General features: G+C 44.5%; 1 protein-coding gene across 1 annotated transcript in view; it reads left to right on the top strand.

Annotated features, from left to right (window-relative positions):
* Window positions 1-23796, top strand: part of SORCS2 (sortilin related VPS10 domain containing receptor 2) — a 138977-nt gene that overhangs the window by 80429 nt on the left and 34752 nt on the right. Inside the window, exons 9-14 of the mRNA XM_035103573.3 lie at window positions 2705-2884; window positions 4064-4210; window positions 11353-11455; window positions 19556-19632; window positions 20685-20776; window positions 23212-23319. Of these exons, the coding sequence (XP_034959464.3) occupies window positions 2705-2884; window positions 4064-4210; window positions 11353-11455; window positions 19556-19632; window positions 20685-20776; window positions 23212-23319 (707 nt within the window). The remainder of the gene's footprint in view (window positions 1-2704; window positions 2885-4063; window positions 4211-11352; window positions 11456-19555; window positions 19633-20684; window positions 20777-23211; window positions 23320-23796) is intronic.

Below are 23796 nucleotides of genomic sequence, written 5' to 3'. Positions count from 1 at the left end.
GTCAGATCTCTGGCCAGCCTCATTAAGATTCGCTTTTACTGAGCTGCCTTTTCAAGCTATGCCCTCCACCACCCTGGATGGACAATACAACACAACAGAGTGAAGACACTCTGTATATGTGGGCAACCACAGTTGGAGGACATCTCCCACTACACACTGGAGCCCGGAGGCAATTTCTCACCCTACCACCCGTACAGGAAAGATGTTTCTCCCCAGCAGAGAAGATCCTATGACTTCTTAGCAATGTAAATGTTTCAATGACTCACCAAGTAGCCCTTATTGCTCTGGCGGCCAAAAAGATCAGAAAGACGACCCTGGACAAAATAGCATTGAAGGAAATGCAGAGATCTAAATAGACACTATTATTTGTGGTGCAGCATCCCTTTACATGTATTTATTTTTTATTCAGATTTGTCATGGCCAACGGCTAGTACAAAAGTTATTTACTTACACACCCTGTCGAAGCACTCAGTGTGTCAGAACGCAACCACCACGCAAACAGGGAGTTGCTTGTAGTTTACTTGCTCCAAACTGGTAGTTGTTCCACTTCACCCACAGCCCAACACTGAAATATCCTTATATGAAATTGTGGGGAATGTACCCCCACATTCTCCCTGTGTGTAATAGTCCCCTCAGAGCTTGAGGTCTAGATATCTGGAGGATCACCTACTTCAGTATCACCATGTTGTCCATGCTTTGGGATCTTCTTTGGAAGCCCTTCTCCATGGGCCCCCAGTTCCTGAGGTGAAGTGGATATAATCTGCAAAGAGGGCCTCCTCGGGTTGCTGCCGGACAGCCTGTTTATCAAACATTCACCCTGCAGGGACACTTGACAACGTTGACTACATATTGAGCATCCATTATTATTTGTATGTGGGTGTGTTAGACAATGTTGTGTCAAGCGAATGTTATCCCTGTGCATTTTCCAAATACTTTCATCAGAAAAATGTCCTCAACCTAAATTTGCTGGTTACAGGTAGGTAGCCGTGTTGGTCTGACATAGTCGAAACACAATAAAAAAATTCCTTCCAGCAGCACCTTAAAGACCAACTAAGTTTTTTTATTTTGGTATGAGCTAGAAGTGTGCATGCACACAAAAGCTCATACCAAAATAAAAAACTTAGTTGGTCTTTAAGGTGCTGCTGGAAGGAATTTTTTTTTTTGTTTCAACTTAATTTGCTGGCATGTGATTGCATCCCACCACAAAAAAAGCAACAGTCTGGAAGAGCCCTCAGTTGTGGTGCTGTTTTTGGACGGGTCTCTCCATGAAGGCTTGTCCAGTGCCCACTCTTATGTCCCTTTGGAGGAAGGGAAAAACATTTTATTTTCTCAGGCTGCTACTATGCTGTTTTATTAAATTGTATTGCTTTAACCTTTGCTTATTATTTGCCCTGGAAATACTACAACAAAAGGATGGGATGTCAATTTGTAACTTAAATAAGTTCATTAATTCAGGTGTCACCATTGGGAATTAGTGTCAATTTGAGCTTTACCTACACATACCCAATCCTTTCTCAGTGTACCTATATATACCGTCTGTCTTCCTTGTGTTAAGGTCTAGTTCATCTTGCATTCGGTTCCTAAGCAAATGCCTCAGAAGTGGACATGCATCCTGGAAGACTTGCACTGAACTAGCACTAATGTGGAAGCACTGTTTGTTTGTGAAAAGTTGCATTTCTGCATGGGGAGTTATATACTGTATCCATTTGGTCATATCTGTGATGCTACCGCAATGAAGGGTCTGCATACTCACATCAAATCCCTGACTAAGATGGGAACCCTGGTTTGCATCTGCACAGCATGGATAAAGCTGGCAAAGGGACAAGAAAGGAAATTTACACCAGGAAGTAGAGGGGAGATTGGTAGAGTGAATGATGATACCTGAAAAGTGACCGAGAGGATGCACTGAACTCAGGAACCTATCATGATCAACAGTGACAGTGGGCTTAGTTAAGTCTGCCTTTCTCAGTCCTCAGAATTAGATATCATCCTCACCATGGCTACAAATTCAGTCTCAGTCCCATACACAAGTTTAGACCTCGGACTGGGAATCTGATGTGTGTGGCAACCATCTATTCTACCACTTCAACCCAAAAGAAGTAGATAGAGGACAGGCAGTTGTTGTTCGGAGCATAATTTCTTGGTGCTCATTTCCTGGTGAAAGTGGGTTACTACAGTTTAGGGAACCAGCCTTTCAGAGTATTCACTGCCTATGTTAGCTGGTGCAAGGTCAAACTTCTCATTCATCAACTTAGATTGCCAGGGGCCCAAGCTACTTTTGATCCCCTGCAGTTTCACAAGCACTTTTGCATCATTGATTGATACCATATGATGCTTCTTACAAGTTATACTCCCCATTCGGTATCCCACATGGGTAACTTGCTGTATAATCACACAAGCCAACCCAGCTCCCCCTTTGCAGAGGCTATCATTTCCATTCTCCTCAGTCCACAGAGATGTTGTATCTTGTAATCATATGGAAACAACAGAGTCTTATCTATTTTGTATAGCAGATAATGTGCTAGCAGATAATGCTACATATTCTTTACCCTTCAGCCTTTCTGTCCCAAATAATACATGTGAGAAGGGTCTGTGGGGTGAGAATTATAATAGGGTTTTTTTGGCATCTGGCAAGCGTGAGTTGGTTGTAAATGCTGTCTTGTCTGGTATACATTTCATTTTGTATTGATCTTTCCCCCTTCAGGACTTACAAATTATCAGCACTGACGAGAGCCATGTGTTTGTAGCTATCCAGGAATGGTATCAGACAGATACGTACAACCTTTACCAGTCTGACGCACAGGGCGTCTCCTATTCCATTGTGCTAGAGAATGTCAGGAGCACCAAGCAGCCTGAGGAGAATGTGCTAATAGATATTCTGGAGGTAAAATGCTCTTCGTTTATTAGGCCCTTATTTTGCTGACTCTTCTTATTCCTCGAGCCTTGTTCCTTTCTGCTCCTTTGACTACTTTTGAATCAGAACGATTGTTCTTCTTTTTGCTATAATGGAATAGTCATGTTAGTATAAATACACCTTACTCTCTTTGTGAGGGTGATGGTTGAACTTGTTGTATCTGGCCAAGTGTGTGTGTGTGTGTGTGTGTGTGTGTGTGTGTGTGTGAGAGAGAGAGAGAGAGAGAGAGAGAGAGAGAGAGTGTATGTGTGTGTGTGTGTGTGTGAGAGAGAGAGAGAGAGCACCTTTGGGGGTTCGTGGAGCTGCTCCAACCTGTAGAGGGAGGATTGTTCAGTGTGCAGGCTCCACTGGCCTCACTCATGGAGTGCTAGACCTGTTAGCGTCTTTCCGCATTACCTTTTCTAGACACCTGAAATCTTATATGTCTGTAACCCAAAGAATCTTAATTACTAGAAAAATTGGGCATTTGTACTACCCCCCCTTTCAAAATAGAGGATATGACAAATGCCCCCAAATAGATAAGGGGCCTCCAGGTGGTCAGAATTTGGTATACAACTAGTCTGCTCTTGATTACTAGAACTGCATATTTCTGAGCTGCGTATTTGACTCTTTCCCTCTCAGAGTAAGAGGTAAGACTTGCATCCCAAAGTATTTAAGGTATTTGCACATTATCTATTCTAAACAGCTAAAATTTGGCGGCCAATATATCCTGAGAATTGTTTAGCCATAGACAGAAGACAGATCTCTAGACCTATCCTTTGTCCCCTATGCTTAGTGGAATTTTCAATCTTACACATGTGGAATACTTATTCTGCATCTGGTGCAGTTACCACATGCCCAGATTGGTCCTTGGATTGGAGGTCTTGGCCATGGATTTCACATTATTTAATCTAAAGAACTTCCCGAAGAAGTGTGCATGCACACGAAAGCTCATACCAATAACAAACTTATGGTAGTTGGTCTCTAATGTACTACTGGAAGGAATTTTTTTTTTAATTTTTTTCCCTAAAAATAAATGGTTATGTAGATAAGCAACTGGCATACTCACTTTTTTGTTACCCAGTAGCAAAATACTGCCATTAAATATATGTTAGAGAAGGCTATGAATACTGCTTACTAACCTTCCTACATTTTGTGTTTGTAATGTAGATTAGGGGAGTCAAAGGAGTGTTTTTGGCTAATCAAAAAAAGGATGGAAAAGTTACCACTCTTATAACATTCAACAAAGGCCGTAACTGGGACTATCTTACACCTCCAGCTGTTGATATGAATGGTAAACCAGTTGACTGCAAACCGGTAAGCATCTCCAACCCCCCAATTTGTAATGGCCAAAATAGTTATAATATATTACAGGTGTTGGGTTTTCCCCCACCCTAAAATGTTTGTTCAGATTTTCAGGAATTAATCTAAACATTCAGCATAACAACCCAATTTTCCTAATACCTTTTCAAGCTCCGGATGAAGAATTTCAGAGTTTAATGTTTCTCCATGAGACAATTCCCTGCACATAAAATGCTAGCAGTCAGTGAGATGGCCAGCCTTGAACTCTTCTCCTGGACGTGCAACTTTTCTAGGCACGGTTACCTTCCTCAGCCCCAGGAGGCCCCCCAGGGATGCTGCCTGAAAGGGATCCAGGACAGCAGGAGCTGAACCTTGTGGTTCTGCTGAATGTTCAGATTGATTCTCCTGCTCTGGAATCTGGAACAAGTTTTGATTGATCAAATATACAAATTTGACTAGGATGAGTGAGAAAATAATATTCAATATCTTTCAAGCAAAACAGTATTTATTTATTTTTGCATAGTATGACCAGGACATTTGAATATGAAATTTGGACATATCTTTCTTGTATAATCTCAGCGTCCCTCGGGACTATGCAATTTTTCTTCTTCTACTGCTGTTATTTTTATAAAATAAAAAACTGGATCCATGCTGTAAACTAAAGCATAAAAGGTTTAAGCTCAACAACCCCATTAATTTTGTTTAAATGGCCAGTCAGGTCCAATGAGAGCTGTGTTAAAATATTACATTAACTTAGATTTCTGAAAAGTAGCAGTCTCAAATAAAGGAAATCAAGATTTATGTGTTCTGCATCAATAATAATAATAATAAATTTATTATTTATACCCCACCCATCTGGCTGGGTTTCCATTAGGCCAGACTAATTGCTGCAATTCACTGGTATAGTCGTGTGTGCTTACATTTGGGCAATGTGAGATTGAATTGTTTCTATTTCACTAATTTTCATTTAAAACAAAACAAAACTCCAAAGGGCAAGATTTGGCATTTGGTACAAAAGGCGGAACTTGATCACTAAACAGGAGGAAGTGGGGACTGTAGTGACATGGGCTTCAACACCAGCTTCTCTTGTATAAGAAATGTATTGTAATGGTTTTAGAATCATAGGATCATAGAACCGCAGAGTTGGAAGGGACTCAAGGGTCATCTAGTCCAACCCCCTGCAATACAGGAATATCAGATAAAGCATCTATGACCTCTTGACAGTTGTCCATCCAACTTCCTCCATCCTTTCATCTTCCTTACAATTCAGAGTAAAGGCTTCATAATGCATGTAAATATATTTAATTTGTCATCATTCGTTCTCAGCCTTGTCCCTCCACCTGGAACATGGGAATAATCATACTCATAGGGTAGTGATGGTAATTGTAAAGGATAACAACTTTGAAGCGGCTACACATTTCCCCTTTTGTATCTTAGCCCTATTAGGGCATTATGGTGATCTGGAAATTCCACATGTGAATGAATATTGTTTGTGAGGACAAGCACACTAGCTGTGGAAGAGTGACTGTCTGAAGGAGGGAACCTCCTGCACTTGTGTAGGCTCCCTACGCAATTTGAAATCCTGGAAAATCAAGTTCCCCCCATTACTTGGAGAGCCTACATGAGTAATGTAGCATGGGGAACATCTGTGAGCATATGACTCTCCCCATTTCAGACCATTCATTCATTCATTTACATTTATATCCCACTTTTTTCTCAATGGAGCTCAAGGGAGCATACATGGCTCTCCCCCTCCTTGTTTAATCCCCACAATAATAACTCTGTGAGGTAGGTTAGGCTGACTGGCCAGAAGTCACCCATTGCATTTCATGGTCAAGTGGGGAGTTGAACCCTGGTCTCTCTCTCCCAGGTCATAGTCTGACACTCTAAGCACAATGCCACACTGGCTCTCCAATTCATGGAGGTTGATGAGGATGGGGATGAAGGGCAGAGCTAGTGTCCTTGATCCCACAGGTCTTCTCCTCACTTATATCACAGAATGCAAGAGGAGGACTTCTGGAAAGTGGATTAATCCGTTCCAGTACTCAACCTGAAGCGTACTTAACCCGAAGCATGGGTGTAATTGGTTCCGGAAGTCTGTTCATAAACTGAAGCATTCATAAACTGAAGCAAACTTTCCCATTGAAAGTAATGGAAAGTGAATTGATCCGTTCCAGATGAGTCCGCGGCGTTCGTAAACCGAAAATTTGTAAACCGTGGTGTTCATAAACCGAGGTTCCACTGTAGTGCTATAACACTCTTTCACTTTAAGAAGCAAGTATAGCTAAAGAAGAATTATAGCTCTGATTAAAATATTGATTAAGGTAGGCAAATAAAGGGACAATCAAATGCCAGTCACTGCATATATTATAATGAAGGTGTGCTGAACTGTGATGTGTTCATCTGCCCCAAACCTCACTGCCTATTTCAAACCTCATGCTTAAAAAAATAATAATAATAATAATAATAATAATTTATTATTTATACCCCGCCCATCTGGCCGGGTTCCCCCAGCCACTCTGGGCGGCTTCCAACAAAACGGAAATTCTAAAATACAGAGATCCATCAAACATTAAAATACAGAAATCCATCAAACATTAAAAGCTTCCCTAAACAGGGCTGCCTTGAGATGCCTTCTAAAGGTCTGGTAATTGTTGTTCTCTTTGACCTCTAGTGGGAGGGCATTCCACAGGGTGGGTGCCACTACCGAGAAGGCCCTCTGCCTGGTTCCCTGTAACTTGGCTTCTCGTAGTGAGGGAACCGCCAGAAGGCCCTCGGAGCTGGACCTCAGTGTCCGGGCAGAATGATGGGGGTGGAGACGCTCCTTCAGGTATACCGGACCGAGGCCGTTTAGGGCTTTAAAGGTCAACACCAACACTTTGAATTGTGCTCGGAAACGTACTGGGAGCCAATGTAGGTCTTTCAGGACCGGTGTTATGTGGTCTCGGCGGCCGCTCCCAGTCACCAGTCTAGCTGCCGCATTCTGGATTAGTTGTAGTTTCCGGGTCACCTTCAAAGGTAGCCCCACGTAGAGCGCATTGCAGTAGTCCAAGCGAGAGATAACTAGAGCATGCACCACTCTGGAGAGACAGTCAGTGGGCAGGTAGGGACTCAGCCTGCGTACCAGATGGAGCTGATAAACAGCTGTCTTGGACACAGAGTTGACCTGTGCCTCCATGGACAGCTGTGAGTCTAAGATGACTCCCAGGCTGCGCACCTGGTCTTTCAGGGGCACAGTTACCCCATTCAGGACCAGGGAGTCCTCCACACCCGCCCGCCTCCTGTCCCCCACAAACAGTACTTCTGTCTTGTCAGGATTCAATCTCAATCTGTTAGCCGCCATCCATCCTCCAACCGCCTCCAAGCACTCACACAGGACCTTCACTGCCTTCACTGGTTCTGATTTAAAAGAGAGGTAGAGCTGGGTATCATCAGCATACTGATGGACACCCAGCCCAAACCCCCTGATGATCTCTCCCAGCGGCTGCATATAGATGTTAAAAAGCATGGGGGAGAGGACAGAACCCTGAGGCACCCCACAAGTGAGAGCCCAGGGGTCTGAACACTCATCCCCCACCACCACTTTCTGAACACGGCCCAGGAGGAAGGAGCGGAACCACTGCATGACAGTGCCCCCAGCTCCCAAACCCTCTAGACGATCCAGAAGGATGTTATGGTCGATGGTGTCAAAAGCCGCTGAGAGATCCAGCAGAACAAGGAAACAGCTCTTACCTTTGTCCCTAGCCCGCCGGAGATCATCGACCAGTGCGACCAAGGCAGTTTCAGTCCCATGATGAGGCCTGAATCCTGACTGGAAGGGATCCAAATGGTCCGCTTCTTCCAGGCGTGCCTGAAGTTGTTCAGCAACCACTCGCTCAACCACCTTGCCCAAGAATGGAAGATTTGAGACTGGGCGATAGTTGGCCATATTGGCCGGATCTAAAGATGGTTTTTTAAGAAGCGGTTTAATAACCGCCTCTTTCAGCGGGTCTGGGAAGGCTCCTTCATGGAGAGAAGCATTTACCAACCCGCGAAGCCCATCGCCCAGCCCTTCCTGGCTAGCTTTTATAAGCCAGGATGGGCAAGGATCAAGGAGACAGGTGGTTGGTTTCACTCGTCGAAGCAGCCTGTCCACATCCTCGGAGGTAACAGATTGAAATTGATCCCACAAAACTTGACTAGACAGGACTCTAGCACTCCCCCGCCCCGGCCCTGCTCCCACGGTGGAGTCTACCTCTTCCCGAATCTGAGCGACTTTATCTGCAAAAAACTTTGCAAAATCATTGCAGGAGATCATGTGGCCCGTACTGGGCCCGGATGGAGCAGGTGGTTCCGCTAAATTGCGAACCACCTGGAAGAGTCTCCTGCTGCTGTTTTCTGCAGATGCGATGGAGACGGCGAAGAAGGTCCTCTTCGCCGTCGCTATTGCCACTTGGTAGGCTCGAAGTTGAGCTCTAGCCCGTGTCCGGTCTGATTCAAAATGAGTTTTCCGCCACCGGCGCTCTAGCCGTCTCAACGACTGTTTCATCGCCCTCAGCGCCGGGGAAAACCACGGGGCTGTCCGGGCTCCATGCAATCTGAGAGGGCGCTTCGGAGCCAGACAGTCAATAGCGCTGGTTAACTCCGCATTCCAGCGGGCCACCAGGGAATCAGCTGAAAGGCCATCGACATGGGATAAAACATCCCCTACCACTCTCTGGAAGCCAATTGGATCCATTAAGTAGCGGGGGCGGACCATCCGAATCGGTCCCACCTCCCTGCAGAGGGGAAGGGTTGCGGAGAAGTCCAGTTGCACCAGAAAGTGATCTGACCATGGCACTTCTTTTGTTTCGCTTTTACTTAATGTCAGATCACCAACATCCATAGAGGTGAACACCAAGTCCAAGGCATGTCCGCAGCTATGAGTTGGGCCAGACTTATTCAGGGACAGCCCCATGGTGGCCATGCTTTCCACGAAGTCCCGAGCAGCTCCTTGTAAGGTCGTGTCGGCATGGATGTTAAAATCCCCTAAGACAACCAAGCTAGGTGTCTCCAGGAGCACATCCGACACGACCTGAAGCAGCTCGGGCAGGGAATCCTTGGTGCAGCGGGGAGGTCGGTACACCAAAAGGAATCCTGTACTGCCCCTATTGCCCAACTTCCAGAACATGCACTCAGAAAACTCCGTCTTACCAATAGGACGCCTGGTGCAAACTAATGACTTCCTAAAAATCACTGCAACCCCCCCTCCCCGCCCAGATGGCCTGGGTTGCTGTGCATAAGAGAAACCTGGTGGACAAGCAGCGCCAAGAACGGGCCCATCGGCTTCATCCAACCAGGTCTCTGTCACACATGCCAGGTCAAATCCTCCATCCACAATCAGGTCGTGAATGGCAGTGGTCTTATTCATCATCGACCTGGCATTGCACAGCAGCACCTTCAGGTCATGTGGGTATCCCTTGCTGATTCCAATATCCGTCCGGTCAGGACCAGACCCGGAGGCAGGGATAGTCCTCAGACAACGACTAAGTCTGCCTCCTCGGTAATGACATGGTCTGGTCTTAGCGTAACTCCTCCTCCTACCCGTGACCACTGAGATCGGTTGTCCCAGTGCATCACCCCCTGTGGAATCTGCCCCAGCCATTTTGCTTGCTGGGACCCCCTCCCGGGCAGCCCTGACCCCTCCCCTTAAAAACAAAATAAAACCTCTGTAAAAACAGCAAAGAACAGAACAAAAGAAAAACACAAAAAACACAATAAAACAATAAAACCAAAAACAATAAAAATTACAAATACACTAAAATTTAACACATTCCCACACCCGACTAAAAATCCCTCCCTAAAACCTATGTAAATCAAAAAATACAGTAAAACAATACAAAGACAGAAAATTACAAACTAAAATTGACCCCTCCCCTTAAAATCAAAAAGTCAGTGCAGTGCTAGGGGCATGTACAGCAATGAGAATTGCACTGCTCTTCCATTCTTCCAAAAAAAGATGGACTTTCTATGGTCTGAGAAAAGGCAGAAGAACCACAGGAAAGATCCTGGGTGCCAATGATTGGATGACACTGTTGTGTGGATGCCCCATCAAGAGTGAGTGACTGATGGGAGGGCAAGGGGGGAGAGTAGTGAAGTAAAAGCAAGAATCAGAAGGGGAGGAAGGAAGAGAAGGCAGAAGCATTGGGAAATGAAGAGGCAGGTTGCTGAGGAGAAGAAGGGAAGGGAAGAGCAGGAGGGAAATTCATTCTGAAGGCAGGCTACATTGCCATTGACAGTAGAAATTATTATATCCTGCTCTTCACTCCCGCCTCCTCTCAATAGAAATGAAAAAACAATAATAATCAAAATCTATAATAGAAACATTTCTTTTGGAAATGGAAGAGCAGGATAGAAATATCACTACTGTAATAAATAAATTGTGAATCAGAATAAGCATAGTTTACAATTGATGACCACACATTATCATCTTTGCAAAAATTTGGTTGGTTAACCCTTGATTGATTGATTGATTGATTGGAAGCAGAAGGGTGTAACAGGGATAGTACTTTTGATTTTGCAATGAATCTTCTTTATTTACTTGTAATAATCACAATCACTGCCAAGCCTGGAGGAAGAAATTAGATACAGTAGAAAACCACGGGGTTGTCAGATATATATGGGAGATATATGTCTTATTCCAGTGCAGAAAGAAGTATAAATGGAATTACCCTGAACTAGAATAATTCTCTTAAAAATGTATTTCTCAAAGTGATGGTGACTATGTGAAACATCCCTGTGACGACACATTTTTGCTGGTTAGTTAGTTGGTTGTGTCTTGATGGTTTTTTCCTGCAGCAATTTCAATCTGATTAAGCAAAGGATGGGTGACTTTTTCAAAGACCACCAAAATCTAACAGTGCTAATCCTCTTAGAGATACAATAGGGTAATATCTCAGCACAGTGTCTGCTCCGCTGTGCTGTTGGCATTAATGCACATTACATCAGCACAGGGTCAGTAGTCTAAGCAGAAATAGTAGCTGTACTAATAGTGTGTCTTCATGAAATAATTACCCTTGTCTCTCCAGAGAGAGCTGTCATTACATACCATTTATCCATAGTGTGTGGCTGTTTCAAAAATTAGAGGCATTTCTGCCATTCTGCTAAAAAGCAAAGACTTTTCTTTGTTATCTTTATAGCCTGATTGCCACCTTCACCTCCATCTCCGCTGGCCAGACAATCCATATGTGTCAGGAATGGTTCATACCAAGGATACAGCACCAGGACTCATAATGGGGGCAGGTAAAAAAAAGAGAGTGCACTTTGTTTTTGGTGTTCATTGATCAAAAAGTTACATAATATTATATGACATTTAACCAATTCTCCATTGCATATTATCTATCCATATAAAGCAGCTAACTTACTTCATATGTGCCTGATTATTTCATTGTGCTTGAAGGATTAAGCAGCACAGAAATGACCAAGGATGGGGCTCTCTCCTCTGTCTTGCTTTTACCTTCTTGTGCTGACCTTGCTGTATGTTGATGCCACACCCTAGTTGGAGAGGAAAATGCAGTGTATCTAATTCTTTTTATTCCTGACAAGGGAAAGAAGAGGCAGTGGCAGCAACAAACACTTGGTAGGAGGAAACTGGGAGCCACTGGGTGTGGCTGTGTGGGGTATTGTGTCCCCCTCTTTCTCCAGGCAAGTTGAGCACCAAGTTCACTGCACCCAGGAGGAGAGAGAGAGACAGCCCAGGGGAAAGCCACACGATGCTGTGCAGTTCACAGACTCACAGCCCTTCCCCTCTTGCCCTGAGTGCAGAACATCCAGAGGGAGAAAGAGAAACAATCCCATGAGCAGAAGAGGAGATGGGACGGTGGGGTGAAAGCGGGGGTGGGAGGCAGAAGCTGGGGCTGAAGGACTGAATCTGTCTGTCCCTCCTTTACCTCTTCACTACTGTAGTTCACGTATGAATTAACTGAAGTTTGAAGACAGACTGAGATATTGTGGAACATAAATAACCAAGTGCATGCAAATGTTTTTTTGCTCTGATCCATGATAAATTTCTGCTGCCCTAGCTTGGTGTAAGGTGATTCAGCTCCATCTGAACAAACAACCTGGCTCTGTCCATTAGTGCTCCACACCTGGATTGTAGACACTTTCCCAAGGCCCTACCACTATAGTGTTGTTTGCAGGGGGTGAACCCAAAGCGCCATTGATACAACATCAGAATCATCAGAGCCACTGGAAAAATATTTGCCTATTCATTGCACTACCTTTTTCTTGCCCCCTCTCTCAGTTGCCTTCGTTTCCATTCAGTGATAGCACATTGCCAAATATTATTGGCTATGTATTGTAGTGTAGTGATGTCAACCTGTTCACTGCATGGTCCTGCTTAGATTGGATCACACATGTGACTAGACCAGGAAAGAGACTGTAGCAACCACCTGGAGAAAAACAGGGAACACCGGCAACGTCAAACAGGATTAGAAATTATATTCTCACGATGGAAGTGTTTTCCACATATTTTTTCCAATCCTCCCTTCCTCTCAGTCAAAAAATTTAAATGAATGAATATTGAATGCAAATCTGTTCGTTATTAATTAATTTGAAAGTGACTGAAGTTGCACAAGCACTGTATGAATTAAAAGGAAAAGGGGAAAAAAGTTAGCCTACATTATGCCCTACAATTTAAAAACAAGACACAAAAGGCAAAGCCCTTTTGAGGTCACAGGGACCCCTGGACTTATCTACACTTCCTCTTCTCCTGCTGCTTTCCCCTAGGGAAAATCACTCTTTAGTGTTCAGTTGGAGCAAACAGCACTTCAGGTTTCCCCTGGATTGCCATTTGTTCAGATCTTTTGCTAAAGAGCAGGTACTGTATTCCCTCGGAAAGGAGCAGGGCAAGGGGAAAACCACTGGGACCCTTGCTTTCTAGGCATGGGTCAAGCAGAAGGGTGGACGAGCTCTTTCCCTGGTGGTGGTGGTGGTGGTGATGATGATGATGATAATTTTATTTTTTATTACCGTATATATTTTATTTTTTATTATATATAACCACCCATCTGACTGGGTCCCCCCAGCCTCTCTGAGCACTGCCTTCAGATGTCTTCTAAAAGTCAGGTAGTTGTTTATTTCATTGACATCTGATAGGAGGGTGTTCCACAGAGCATCACGTATAGCATTTTTAATGCAGAATGATTGTAATACAGTAGTTTCCTTGACTGTATCACTTCATACAGCAGGTGAGAGTAAATAATCTGTTTGAATGCTCCCAAATCAATTACTTTTTCTCTTAAGTAGGCATATCAAAAGCTAGCATATCAGAAGGCATAGCCCTCTCTTTAATATGTTTGTTTATTTAATACAGAGAGTTTGTTATATGGGAGCATTCAAAGTAGTTTGGAGCAGAATATAGTCCAGAATTCTAGCACCTCATTCTCTCCTCAGATTTTGCACAGAATAATTCTTAGAACCAGTTGAGGCCTTATTTCCACCCTCACTTCTGTGTGCAGGAAGATTGGGAGCAGACCTTTGTCTCATCCCCTGCCTCATCTGACCTCATGGCACATAGAAGGCAGGTCCTGGAGGGAGAATCTTGCATGCATTTGTACCCTGGATCTTTCATGGCTTTGCTTCTTAGACTGGCTTTCAGTGTTTTTTATGTTTCTGGTCTTACAAAACTTAGAGGCATGTGTGTGATCAAGGCCAGAACACAATAAGTGTAGGACCACTGTCGAAGTGTAGGATGAAGATGCAAGGTCAGCGACTGATCTGAAAACATCAACTTTTGTGTTGATGTTTGTAGTAAATTGTGCAGCCCAGCAAGAGACCAACTAGTGGCTTCCTGTTAATCATATGTGTTGTTTTATACCAGTTTGAGGAGCAAACTAGAATTTAAAATGTCGTTCTTACTACTGAAGTGAAATGGGGTGTCTCTCATATCTGGAAAGTTACTTTTGAAGGCATCGAGAGAGAGGCAGCAGCCTATATATACACACTGCAAAAAGCCTTCTGTTCTCTGGTAGTCAGAAGAGACAGCCAGAGGCTGTGCAATTAAAGTTCTGGGTTTGACCAACAGGAAGTCACTTTGGGGGAGACAGTCAACATAGGCATCAAGACAGAAGACGAAACAGCAAAACTATATTGAATTATATTTCAGAAAGTGGATTTTTACAAGCACCGGAAGAAAGTAAACCCCTGTGGAATGAAGTGCTTCATTTCTGAAGTGTGATACCAATGACACTAGTGAGGGAAAAGAATGGCAGAAAACTAAACGGGCCGCATAGGGATCTTCATAATTATATGAAAACTTACTGTTCGTTTGCATAGACTTGCTGTCTATAGAAGAAATTTCAAGGAAGTAGACACTGGTGTAGCACAAGCTTGCTAGAACAGAATTGGAAAGTAAAGGCAGACTTGTTGGGTTGTTAGAAACAGGCGAAAGCCAAAGAGATACAGTGGGGCCATTGTTCAGCTTAGAAGAAGAGACTCAAGGCAAGCCTGAATGACTCAGACTGCTCAACCTCTGACTTCACAAAGAAGGAAAGTTGTGACGTGATATTTAGCCATGTTGATCCAAACAATGATGAGGCCAACCAAAAACATGCTCAAGGACACATTGTTAATCCCAAATTAATTCAGATGAGCAGGACCTAGTAAGTGTCGAGGCCGGGTGAACTTTCCCAGTTTCTTTGCTGTCATAGCAGAACTCCTGGGAAACCGGTTTCCTCCTAGAAGACTGGAGAAAAACTAATTGTCACGGTCCGGTCGGTGGGCGGTTGAAGCCCTGACTGAGGACGTCAGGACCAGAGGCAAGATGGTGGTGTAGAAGCAGGAACAGATGCAGGGCTGAGGGTCCAGTAGCAGGCAGTCGCAGGGTCAAGGAGCAAGGCAGAGGCAAAGGTCTGGGAGTCAAGGAGCAAGGCGTCGGCAAGGCAAAGGTCCAAGGGTCAAGGATCAAGGTGTCTGCAAGGCAAGGGTCCAAGGAGCAAGAGGCCAGAGGCAACCAGGCAGGGATAGCGTTGTTGTGGCAAAGAGCTGAAGGGAAATGCTGAGCTTTTATCCCTCCCAGCTCCTGCCACCAGGTGCAGTGAGGTATCAAGTGGCCTCACCTGAGTGACCACTCTTTGCTTCTCCAGCACAAGCTGAGGCAGGCCCCAGTCCTGCAAAGCACTACAGGCCCCAGAGCCTGACTCCTGCCCATACTCCTGACACTAATTTTGTCCTTGATCTTAATAAGGGTGGGCATTCTTTTCAGAATGAATTAACAGTTAAATCAAATGGGATTCATTCAGTTCAACTTTAATTCTTTCAAAAATAATACACAGAGTATCAAAAGAATGTGAATGAAAATGGTTCTTGTTACTCACATTTGTATCTATTTGCTCTTAATCGGTACCATTCAGAGTTGGGGGCTTACCTTCAGGAGTGGCCATGATGGCAGTGAGCTAACTTCAGGGACCCATCCTAATAGCTGCTATTCTCCCTCACCCTTAAAAAATGCTCTGAATTTTACGTTGTCTTGGGGCATTCCAGTGGAAAAATGTTGTCTGCTATTTTAAATAACAGAGCATCTCCGGGTGGGGGGGATAGGGGGGAATGGTAACCTCCAGAAGGACCAAAGCAAAACTGTCTTGCCATCTGAAAACTAAAATTAAGAGAAATAATGAAATGAAAGATAAGTAATTTTTAAGGGCACCTCTGTAAGAAATGCACATCACTTGCATTAGTGGCAAATAGAAAAAGGATGACTAAGGATATTTCTATTCCTGGAAAGGTCCCAGAGGAAATAACAAAAAAAGCTCATTAAACTAGATTAAATATAACAATTAATAGTGAGGAGTGTGGTTTTATACAAAGTTGCCATACAGCCCAGCCCTAGGCAAGTTCACTCAGTTTAATCAGAATTGTATCCTACTATGTTCCATAGTGCTTACTCATAGTTATATGTTCATAGGTCTCCTCCTTCAATAAAATAACAGAATGTGGTATTCAACTAAATTTTACTGAGAGTGGACCTATTGAAATTAATTGCCCTCCGGGTATTAATTGTGTGTGTTATGCAACTTTTATTCATGTAAAGGTAAAGGGTAAAGGGACCCCTGACCATTAGGTCCAGTCGTGACCGACTGGGGTTGCGGCGCTCATCTCGCATTATTGGCCGAGGGAACCGGTGTATAGCTTCCAGGTCATGTGGCCAGCATGACAAAGCCGCTTCTGGCAAACCAGAGCAGCACATGGAAATGCCGTTTACCTTCCCGCTGTAGCGGTTCCTATTTATCTACTTGCATTTTGATGTGCTTTCGAACTGCTTGGGAGCTCACCCCATCACAGGGATTCGAACCGCCGACCTTCTGATCAGCAAGCCCTAGGCTCAGTGGTTTAGCCCACAACGCCATCGGGTCCTAATTTCATCGGGTCTACTCTGAATAAAAGTTGTGTAACATACACAGAGGACGACAGAGGATGAGATGGTTGGACAGTGTTCTCGAAGCTACGAACATGAGTTTGACCAAAGTGCGGGAGGCAGTGGAAGACAGGAGTGCCTGGCGTGCTCTTGTCCATGGGGTCACAAAGAGTCGGACATGACTAAACGACTAAACAACAACACACACACACACACAATTAATACTCAGAAGGAATACAGTTGAAATATTTTCCAGGGTTGGCTTTAAGTGAGCCACACATTTAAAAATATGTGGACTAGACAAGTATTACATAAAGTTAGGTGAAAACATTCAAGTCTCTGTGCTCCTTTGTTTTAACATTTGTTCAACTTCATTGAGCGAACACCAGCCACAGTGTTACTTTATTTACACCTGCAGAAGTAATAAAAATCTCTCCTGCGTCATTTTGAGGTAAAGATGTTCTCACAATAGACATTGTCTTACTTTCATTTCAGTGTTTCCTTCGTAGCTTAAGGTAAAAGGTAAAGGGACCCCTGAGAGTTAAGTCCAGTCGTGAACGACTCTGGGGTTGTGGCGCTTATCTCGCTTTACTGGCCAAGGGAGCTGGTGTTTGTCCGCAGACAGTTTTTCTGGGTCATGTGACCAGCATGACTAAGCCGCTTCTGGCGAAGCCAGAGCAGCACACAGAAACGCCATTTACCTTCCCGTTGGAGCAGTACCTATTGATCTACTTGCACTTTTTGGTGTGCTTTTGAAATGCTAGGTTGGCAGGAGCTGGGACCGAATAATGGGAGCTCACCCTGTCACAGGGCCTTGAACCACCGACCTTCCGATGGGCAAGTCCAAGCGGCACAGTGGTTTAAACCACAGCGCCACCTGCGTCCCTGTCATAGCTTAGCAATAGATATAAAATTAATTAATTGGGGTGAATTTGTAGAGTGCATTCCAGGATTGGGGTGCTGTGTTTGGGAGGGGCTTAGCATATTTGATAACTAATTCTGGCAGCCCTTCGTCTTCCATGCTGAGCCTGAACACTGTGGCCCTATTTGCATTATACAATTATTTTATTTAACAAAATGTTGATTGAAATGAAACCTCTAAACGATTTACAATAAATATTTAAAAAGTATCAGTAACAAAACAACAACAAAAGCAACAACAGCAAAGTGATCAAGGGGGTGGAGCAACTCCCCTATGAAGAAAGGTTGTAGTGCTTGGGACTTTTTAGTTTAGAGAAAAGGCAAGTAAGAGGTGACATGGTATAAGTTTATACAATTATGCATTGCATAACACTAGAACTCACAGGCATCCAGTGAAGCTGAATGTTGGAAGATTTGGGACAGGTAAAAGAAAGTACTTCCTTACGCAGGGCCGGCCCTACGGCCAGGCTGGGTGGCGCAGGGCACCATGGCGCCAGCCCGCCAGGGGGGCGCCGCAAGCTGTGCCCGCCCGCTGGCCGGCCGGTCCGCCACGCAGCTGCGCCCACGGCAACCACGCTGTGCCTGCCCGCCCGCTGCGCAGCAGCGCCTGTGGCAGCCGCGCTGCGCCCTGCGCCCGCCCACCGCGCTGGGGAACAGGGCGGGGGGGTGCCGGAGGGATCCGGCGCACCACAGCACCAGAGGCACTTAAGGCGGCCCTGTCCTTACATAGTGCATAGTCAAACTATGGAACTCGCTCCCCCAGAGGCAGTGACAGCCACCAACTTAGATGGCTTTAAAAGAGAATTAGACGGCCGTGGTCCTCTGCTGCCAGCCACGGCAGAGCTTAGTGGAGAGAGAAGCCAGCCAACCAGCCAAGTCTCAGTGGGGTCCTTGCCTGAAGGCAGAGTCTGTATACAAGGTCCAGTCCAGTCCTAAGGTCAGGAGTATCTCAGTTCACATAGATGGTCTGGGGGTCAAGAAAGCCGAGGGTCCAAGGTCACAAGAAGTAAGAAGTAAGAAGCAGCAAGGTCTGGTCAGGAACGATGAATGTCCCCGGCCTCCGCAGTAGAGGCACAATCCTTCTCTGTGTTTCCGTTCCTTCAGGCTGCTGCTCAGCAGGTGAAGCAGACTCTTGGCCCATGACAGACAAATCCATGGAGACGAGGGCTATCAATGGCTACTACGGTAGCTATGATGGCTGTCTCCACAGCTGGAGGCAGCAATGCTTCCGAATAACAGTGGATGGAAACCAGTGGAGGAGGAGAGAGGGTTCTTGTTCTCACGTTCTGCTCACTGGTTTTCCACAGGCATCTGAGTGGCCACTGTGAGAACAGGGTGCTGAACTAGGTAGGCCTTTGGCCTAATCCAGCAGGCTATTTTTTGTGTTCTTATGTTATCATAAAGTACTTCTCTACATCAGCCTCTCTACATCACTGTTATGGGGTGTAGCAGTGAGGAATATGAATATACTGTATGTGGAACCAGGCATGCTTAATCAACATAAATGATTAAAATGATTTTTTATGTGTTGGAAGCCGCCCAGAGTATCTGGGGCAACCCAGCCAGATGGGCAGGGTATAAATATTATTATTGCTTATTGGTATTGGTATTAAAATGACATGTGCAAATGTTTAATAGTCTCTCATGCAAAGAAAGGAAATAGTTAATGCAACTTAGCATTGAGGCTGTGCCAAGAAGGGATTACTCTAACTTGAGAGAGAATAAGGGCAGCTCTCTGCAGCCAAAGTTGAGCAAGCCCTTGGCAGAGGAAATAAGATATTCTGCTTCGAGACAGAACTTGGACCACTAGTCATTCCATTTCAGTCATGCTGTTAAATGGTCTGGTAATTGTAAAGTCTTTGAATGTAATTCTTCAGAACTGCCTGACTCATTATTGGGTGTTGGGGGTTGCTGTTGGGAACCTGGAAGACATAGACAGCCTTTCACAGCTTTTTTGAGGCGAATTCTCATCATAAGATGAAAGCCCCTTGCTTGTGGGGTAGGTGGGCGCTTGTGTTTCAGAACAAATAACCATGAGTAACCCTTGCCTATTTTGCCTTTGTCCCCAGGCAATCTGGGTGCCCAGCTTGTTGAATATAAAGAAGAAATGTATATAACATCTGACTGTGGCAAAACCTGGAGACAAGTAAGGAAAATGAATCTCTTGTGTCCGTATGTAGATTGCTATCTCCATTTCCTTACTGGCCCAGGCATATTACTGTGGTAGAGCTCCCCTAGTCAGACTAAGACTGCTATTCCATCCAAATAGAATGCTTGCTCTGATGGTATAAGCCAGTGGTTCCCAACAGGTGGTCCGGGGACCCCCAGGGGTCCGCGAGCTATGCCAGAGGGGTCCGCAAGATGCTATTAGAATAAAAAATATATTAAATATATTTCGTATGATAACAGATTCTTTGTTTTGGCCGCTTCCTGCATGAGCAGAGTCTAGCGCAAAACTAGAAGGCAGTAGATCTGCTGTATGCCGTTAGGTGGCGCTTTACAAACACTACTGTTTTGCAAAGAGGCAGCGCACACATTCTACTAACGCTCACCTCCCCAAGATGCTTTGCGCGCGTCGGCTTCATTTGTGCGCTACTGTGCAGGTACCCTGTCTTCTCCATTCCCCTCCCTCCTCCCTGGCGTGTGCTGCCTCTTTGCAAAACAGTAGTGTTTGTAAACAAAGTGTTGTTTTTCGCGGAAGCTACAGTTCGCGTAGTTAAAAATGGACCGTTGGTTAAAAAGTGGTTCATCTCATTAAGAACTGAAAATTAAAACTAACTGTATACTGATTTAGTACTCTGCTGTAACTGTAAAAAATGTATAAATATAAAATATAAAAAATAAAAACTCTTAATTTGGCTCTCACTTTTTAATTTTAGGATTAGGAATTAATGGGGGTCCTTGTCACAATAGCGGCTCGATGAGGGGTCCTCGAGGAAATTTTGTTGGGAACCCCTGGTATAAGCACCATAGACACAGAATCCCCCCCCCATATTCAAATATTTCTTATGCATTTAAACAAGTCTAGCACAATATACAGTCAGTTCAAGGAAATGTGTAACCATTTCAGTGTTTTAAGGACTGATCAACACATTTCATTAATAATAAAATATATAGCATGTGATACTTTAGTAATACATTCCCCACCCCAGCCCAAAGCATGGTCATTTATTGGGTTTCCCCCCCCCTGCTTTCTAGGTTTTTGAAGAGGAGCATCACATCTTGTACCTGGATCATGGTGGAGTGATTGTGGCCATCAAAGACACCTCTATTCCACTGAAAATACTCAAGTAATTCTACAGTAAACTTCCATTGCCACATTTTCAGGAACAGGTCTATTATATTGCTTGATATGAGTTTTTCCCTCCAAGAATTTACCAGTCTAATATTTGCTCTGCAAAGATGATGGTTTGGTTATATTGATGCAGCAATAAACACCGGACCTCTCTGAATAATACAAAGATCATTCATAGATGGGGCAGGCTTTTTGTTGAGCGTGCTTCCTCTGGGTTATCAGAGTCTGTTGCAGACAGAGGCAGGATGCTGAAAGGGCAGTGCTTTGATCCCAGTGAAACCTCCTTTAGGTAAGAGAAGAACTCTACTCATTAAGATTATCATCACACTTTTTGCAGGATCCTCAGCCACATGTACAAAGCATACATGCATGCTGCACAGACTGTATTGTGAAGTTGAGTAGCTGAGGGATAGAACATCTCTACCATCCTGCTCCCCTTCTATAAACATTCACTGTAGGCATGAGGATCACCTGAATAGTGTTACAGTGGGTAGGGGTTAAGACCAGGCACCCCCAAACTGCGGCCCTCCAGATGTTTTGGCCTACAACTCCCAAGATCCCTAGCTGACAGGACCAATGGTCAGGGATGATGGGAATTGTAGTCCTAAACATCTGGAGGGCCGAAGTTTGGGGATGCCTGGGTTAAGACTGTGAATGACTGCCCCCCCCAGGTTAAAGCAGCTAGGTCATGTTTCCATGCAGTGCTTGCTTTGTTTTCTTGCGTTGCTGGCAACATTTCCTTCAGTCATTCAAATGTGTTTAAATTAATTATTCCTTGAGTTATATGTTTGTGTCTGGTGTGGTGTGAGACAACTTTGTTTCAACCTGTGGTAGCACACTGGACTGGATTGCCTGGTTCAACCTGCATAGGGCTGGCACATGGGAGACCTTTGAATAGGCTGCAGTTTGGATGAGAACTAGAGGCTCCTTTGCAGCCCGGTGCTTCTATATTTAGCGTAGAGCCCTACACCAAGCTTTTGAGTTAGGCAGGATTCCAGAATGTACTAATTCTTCATTAATTCTGTTTTCTAAAGGTGGGGATGAAAGAGAATCTACTGATAGGTACTAGAGAATGCAATGTCTGAGTACACACTTGGGGACAAAAGAGACATTGAACTAAATCACTTGCTGCTGCATCTTAAAAAATAATAATAATAACAGGCGCACAGTGTGATTTTCATCAGTATGATTTTCATCACAATGAAAATCTGTCTCCCTTGTAGCAGTTGTTAGCTCCATGAGAAAAAATCCCTTTCACCTTAATAGCAGTTTCTCTCTCTGGACTTATCAGCAGTTGTGGAGAGTGGTATGTGAGATGGTACAGTTTCTGTCTACACTGTTCAGGGAGGGAGCCCCTCTCTCCAAGCCACAGTCCCAATGAAAACGGCTCCCACACCTGCCCTTAACTGATGTTTCTTAAACATCATAATGTCAAGTTTAGTGCCCTGTCTAGCAAGGCCCTTAACCTGTGGGGGGGTTCCCCCCCCACTCTCCTGCAGCTTAGGGCAGTGCATAAACCTGGGATTCTCCAGAATACTGTAGGACTGGGGAAAATAGAGAGCTTATCTATCTACACTTACCTTTCCTCTGCTCTCTCCAGGCAAAGTCCATGCGGAAATCTGCTCTTTAAAGCTCAATCAGAGCAAACGGTAATCTGCAGAAAACCCGAATTGATGTTTGCTCTGGTTAAGCGCTAAATTGTGGGGTTTTATGGGGAAAGCTTAGAGGCAAGAAAAAGCCACGTTTGAACATGGAGCTTTTAAAATGCGGAACTGTGCCTGGAAAGAACGGAGCAAAAGGTAAGTGTGGATAAGCCCCAAAATGAGAAAATTTGCAGACTCAGGACTAATATAAAACCCACCATGTTGGGTTGCTGGAGGAGCGGGGTTAACACCAACTTTTAACTTGCAGCTTATAGTGTGATCCTTCCATAGACATCTGTCTGGAGCAGCCTGTATCTTTGTTGTTGACCTCCATGCCTGGCACTCTGAATGGTGTTATAGAGGGTAAATTATGAATGGTAAATTAACAAATGCTAGGATTTTGGTTATTTGCGATATGAAAGGAAAAGTTGCAAAGGAATTCCTTGGTTGGCTTATGCAAACCAACTTGGCTGGCTTAGTGAAGAACAAACCTAACAGGACAAAAAGTGTTGATGGGCCATTGAGGAGAGGAATCCTTTAGCCTGCGGGGTTAGTGCAATAAAATAACTCAGCAAAATCTTCACCTAAGAATTAAAATACTGTTGTATAACATTCACGCATCCTGCTTGCATACATTCACAACTCAACTACTGTGGGCTTTTAAAGTCCTATGGCTTAATTAACTACTGTATTTCTAATGATGGTGATGATCAGTACTCGTTTTCAAACCATTCTGTATAAACGAGGCCTGCAATAAATAAGAAACAATATTTTTTTTCATTCACAGGTTTAGTGTCGATGAAGGCCAAACATGGAGCACTCATAACTTCACCAGTATCTCCGTTTTTGTTGACGGCCTCCTCAGTGAGCCTGGAGATGAGACTTTAGTCATGACGTAAGTAAGAATCTACTGCACCAGTACACAAACTGCATGGGGAAAGTTGGAAGTGGCCTTGTTTGTGTGTGCATATGTGCTCATGCACACACCTGGGTATACATACATGTTACAAGAATCACATCAACCTCCACAGGCAACACAGATTCGCACTTCTGAAAATTCTCTAGTTCCCCTAGAGATGGGCAGAGAAGGCTGCTGAGGATGATAAGGAAACAACCAGGGAAGGAGGAGACACTGGCCACCACTTGCTCCTGTTTATCTTTCCTAGTGACAAGGACTCGCCCACACTTCTATTTGTCCTCTGCCTAGAATGCATGAGTAAGAGCAGTTTTCCAAAACCCTGATTGATGTTTGTTCTGATTCAGAGCTAAACCATGGGTTTTCCTGGGTGACATCAGTGGGGCAAACGGAAGTGTGGATGAGCCCTGGTTGTCCCCAGGCACTGTGAAGGGAGGGACACAATTTGTCACTGAT

Source organism: Zootoca vivipara, chromosome 8 (assembly GCF_965207765.1).
Source record: "Zootoca vivipara chromosome 8, rZooViv2.hap1.1, whole genome shotgun sequence".
Classification (NCBI taxonomy): Eukaryota; Metazoa; Chordata; class Lepidosauria; order Squamata; family Lacertidae; genus Zootoca; species Zootoca vivipara.
The sequence above is the reverse complement of the archived record's forward strand: the minus strand, read 5'-3'. Positions and strand labels throughout refer to the sequence as shown.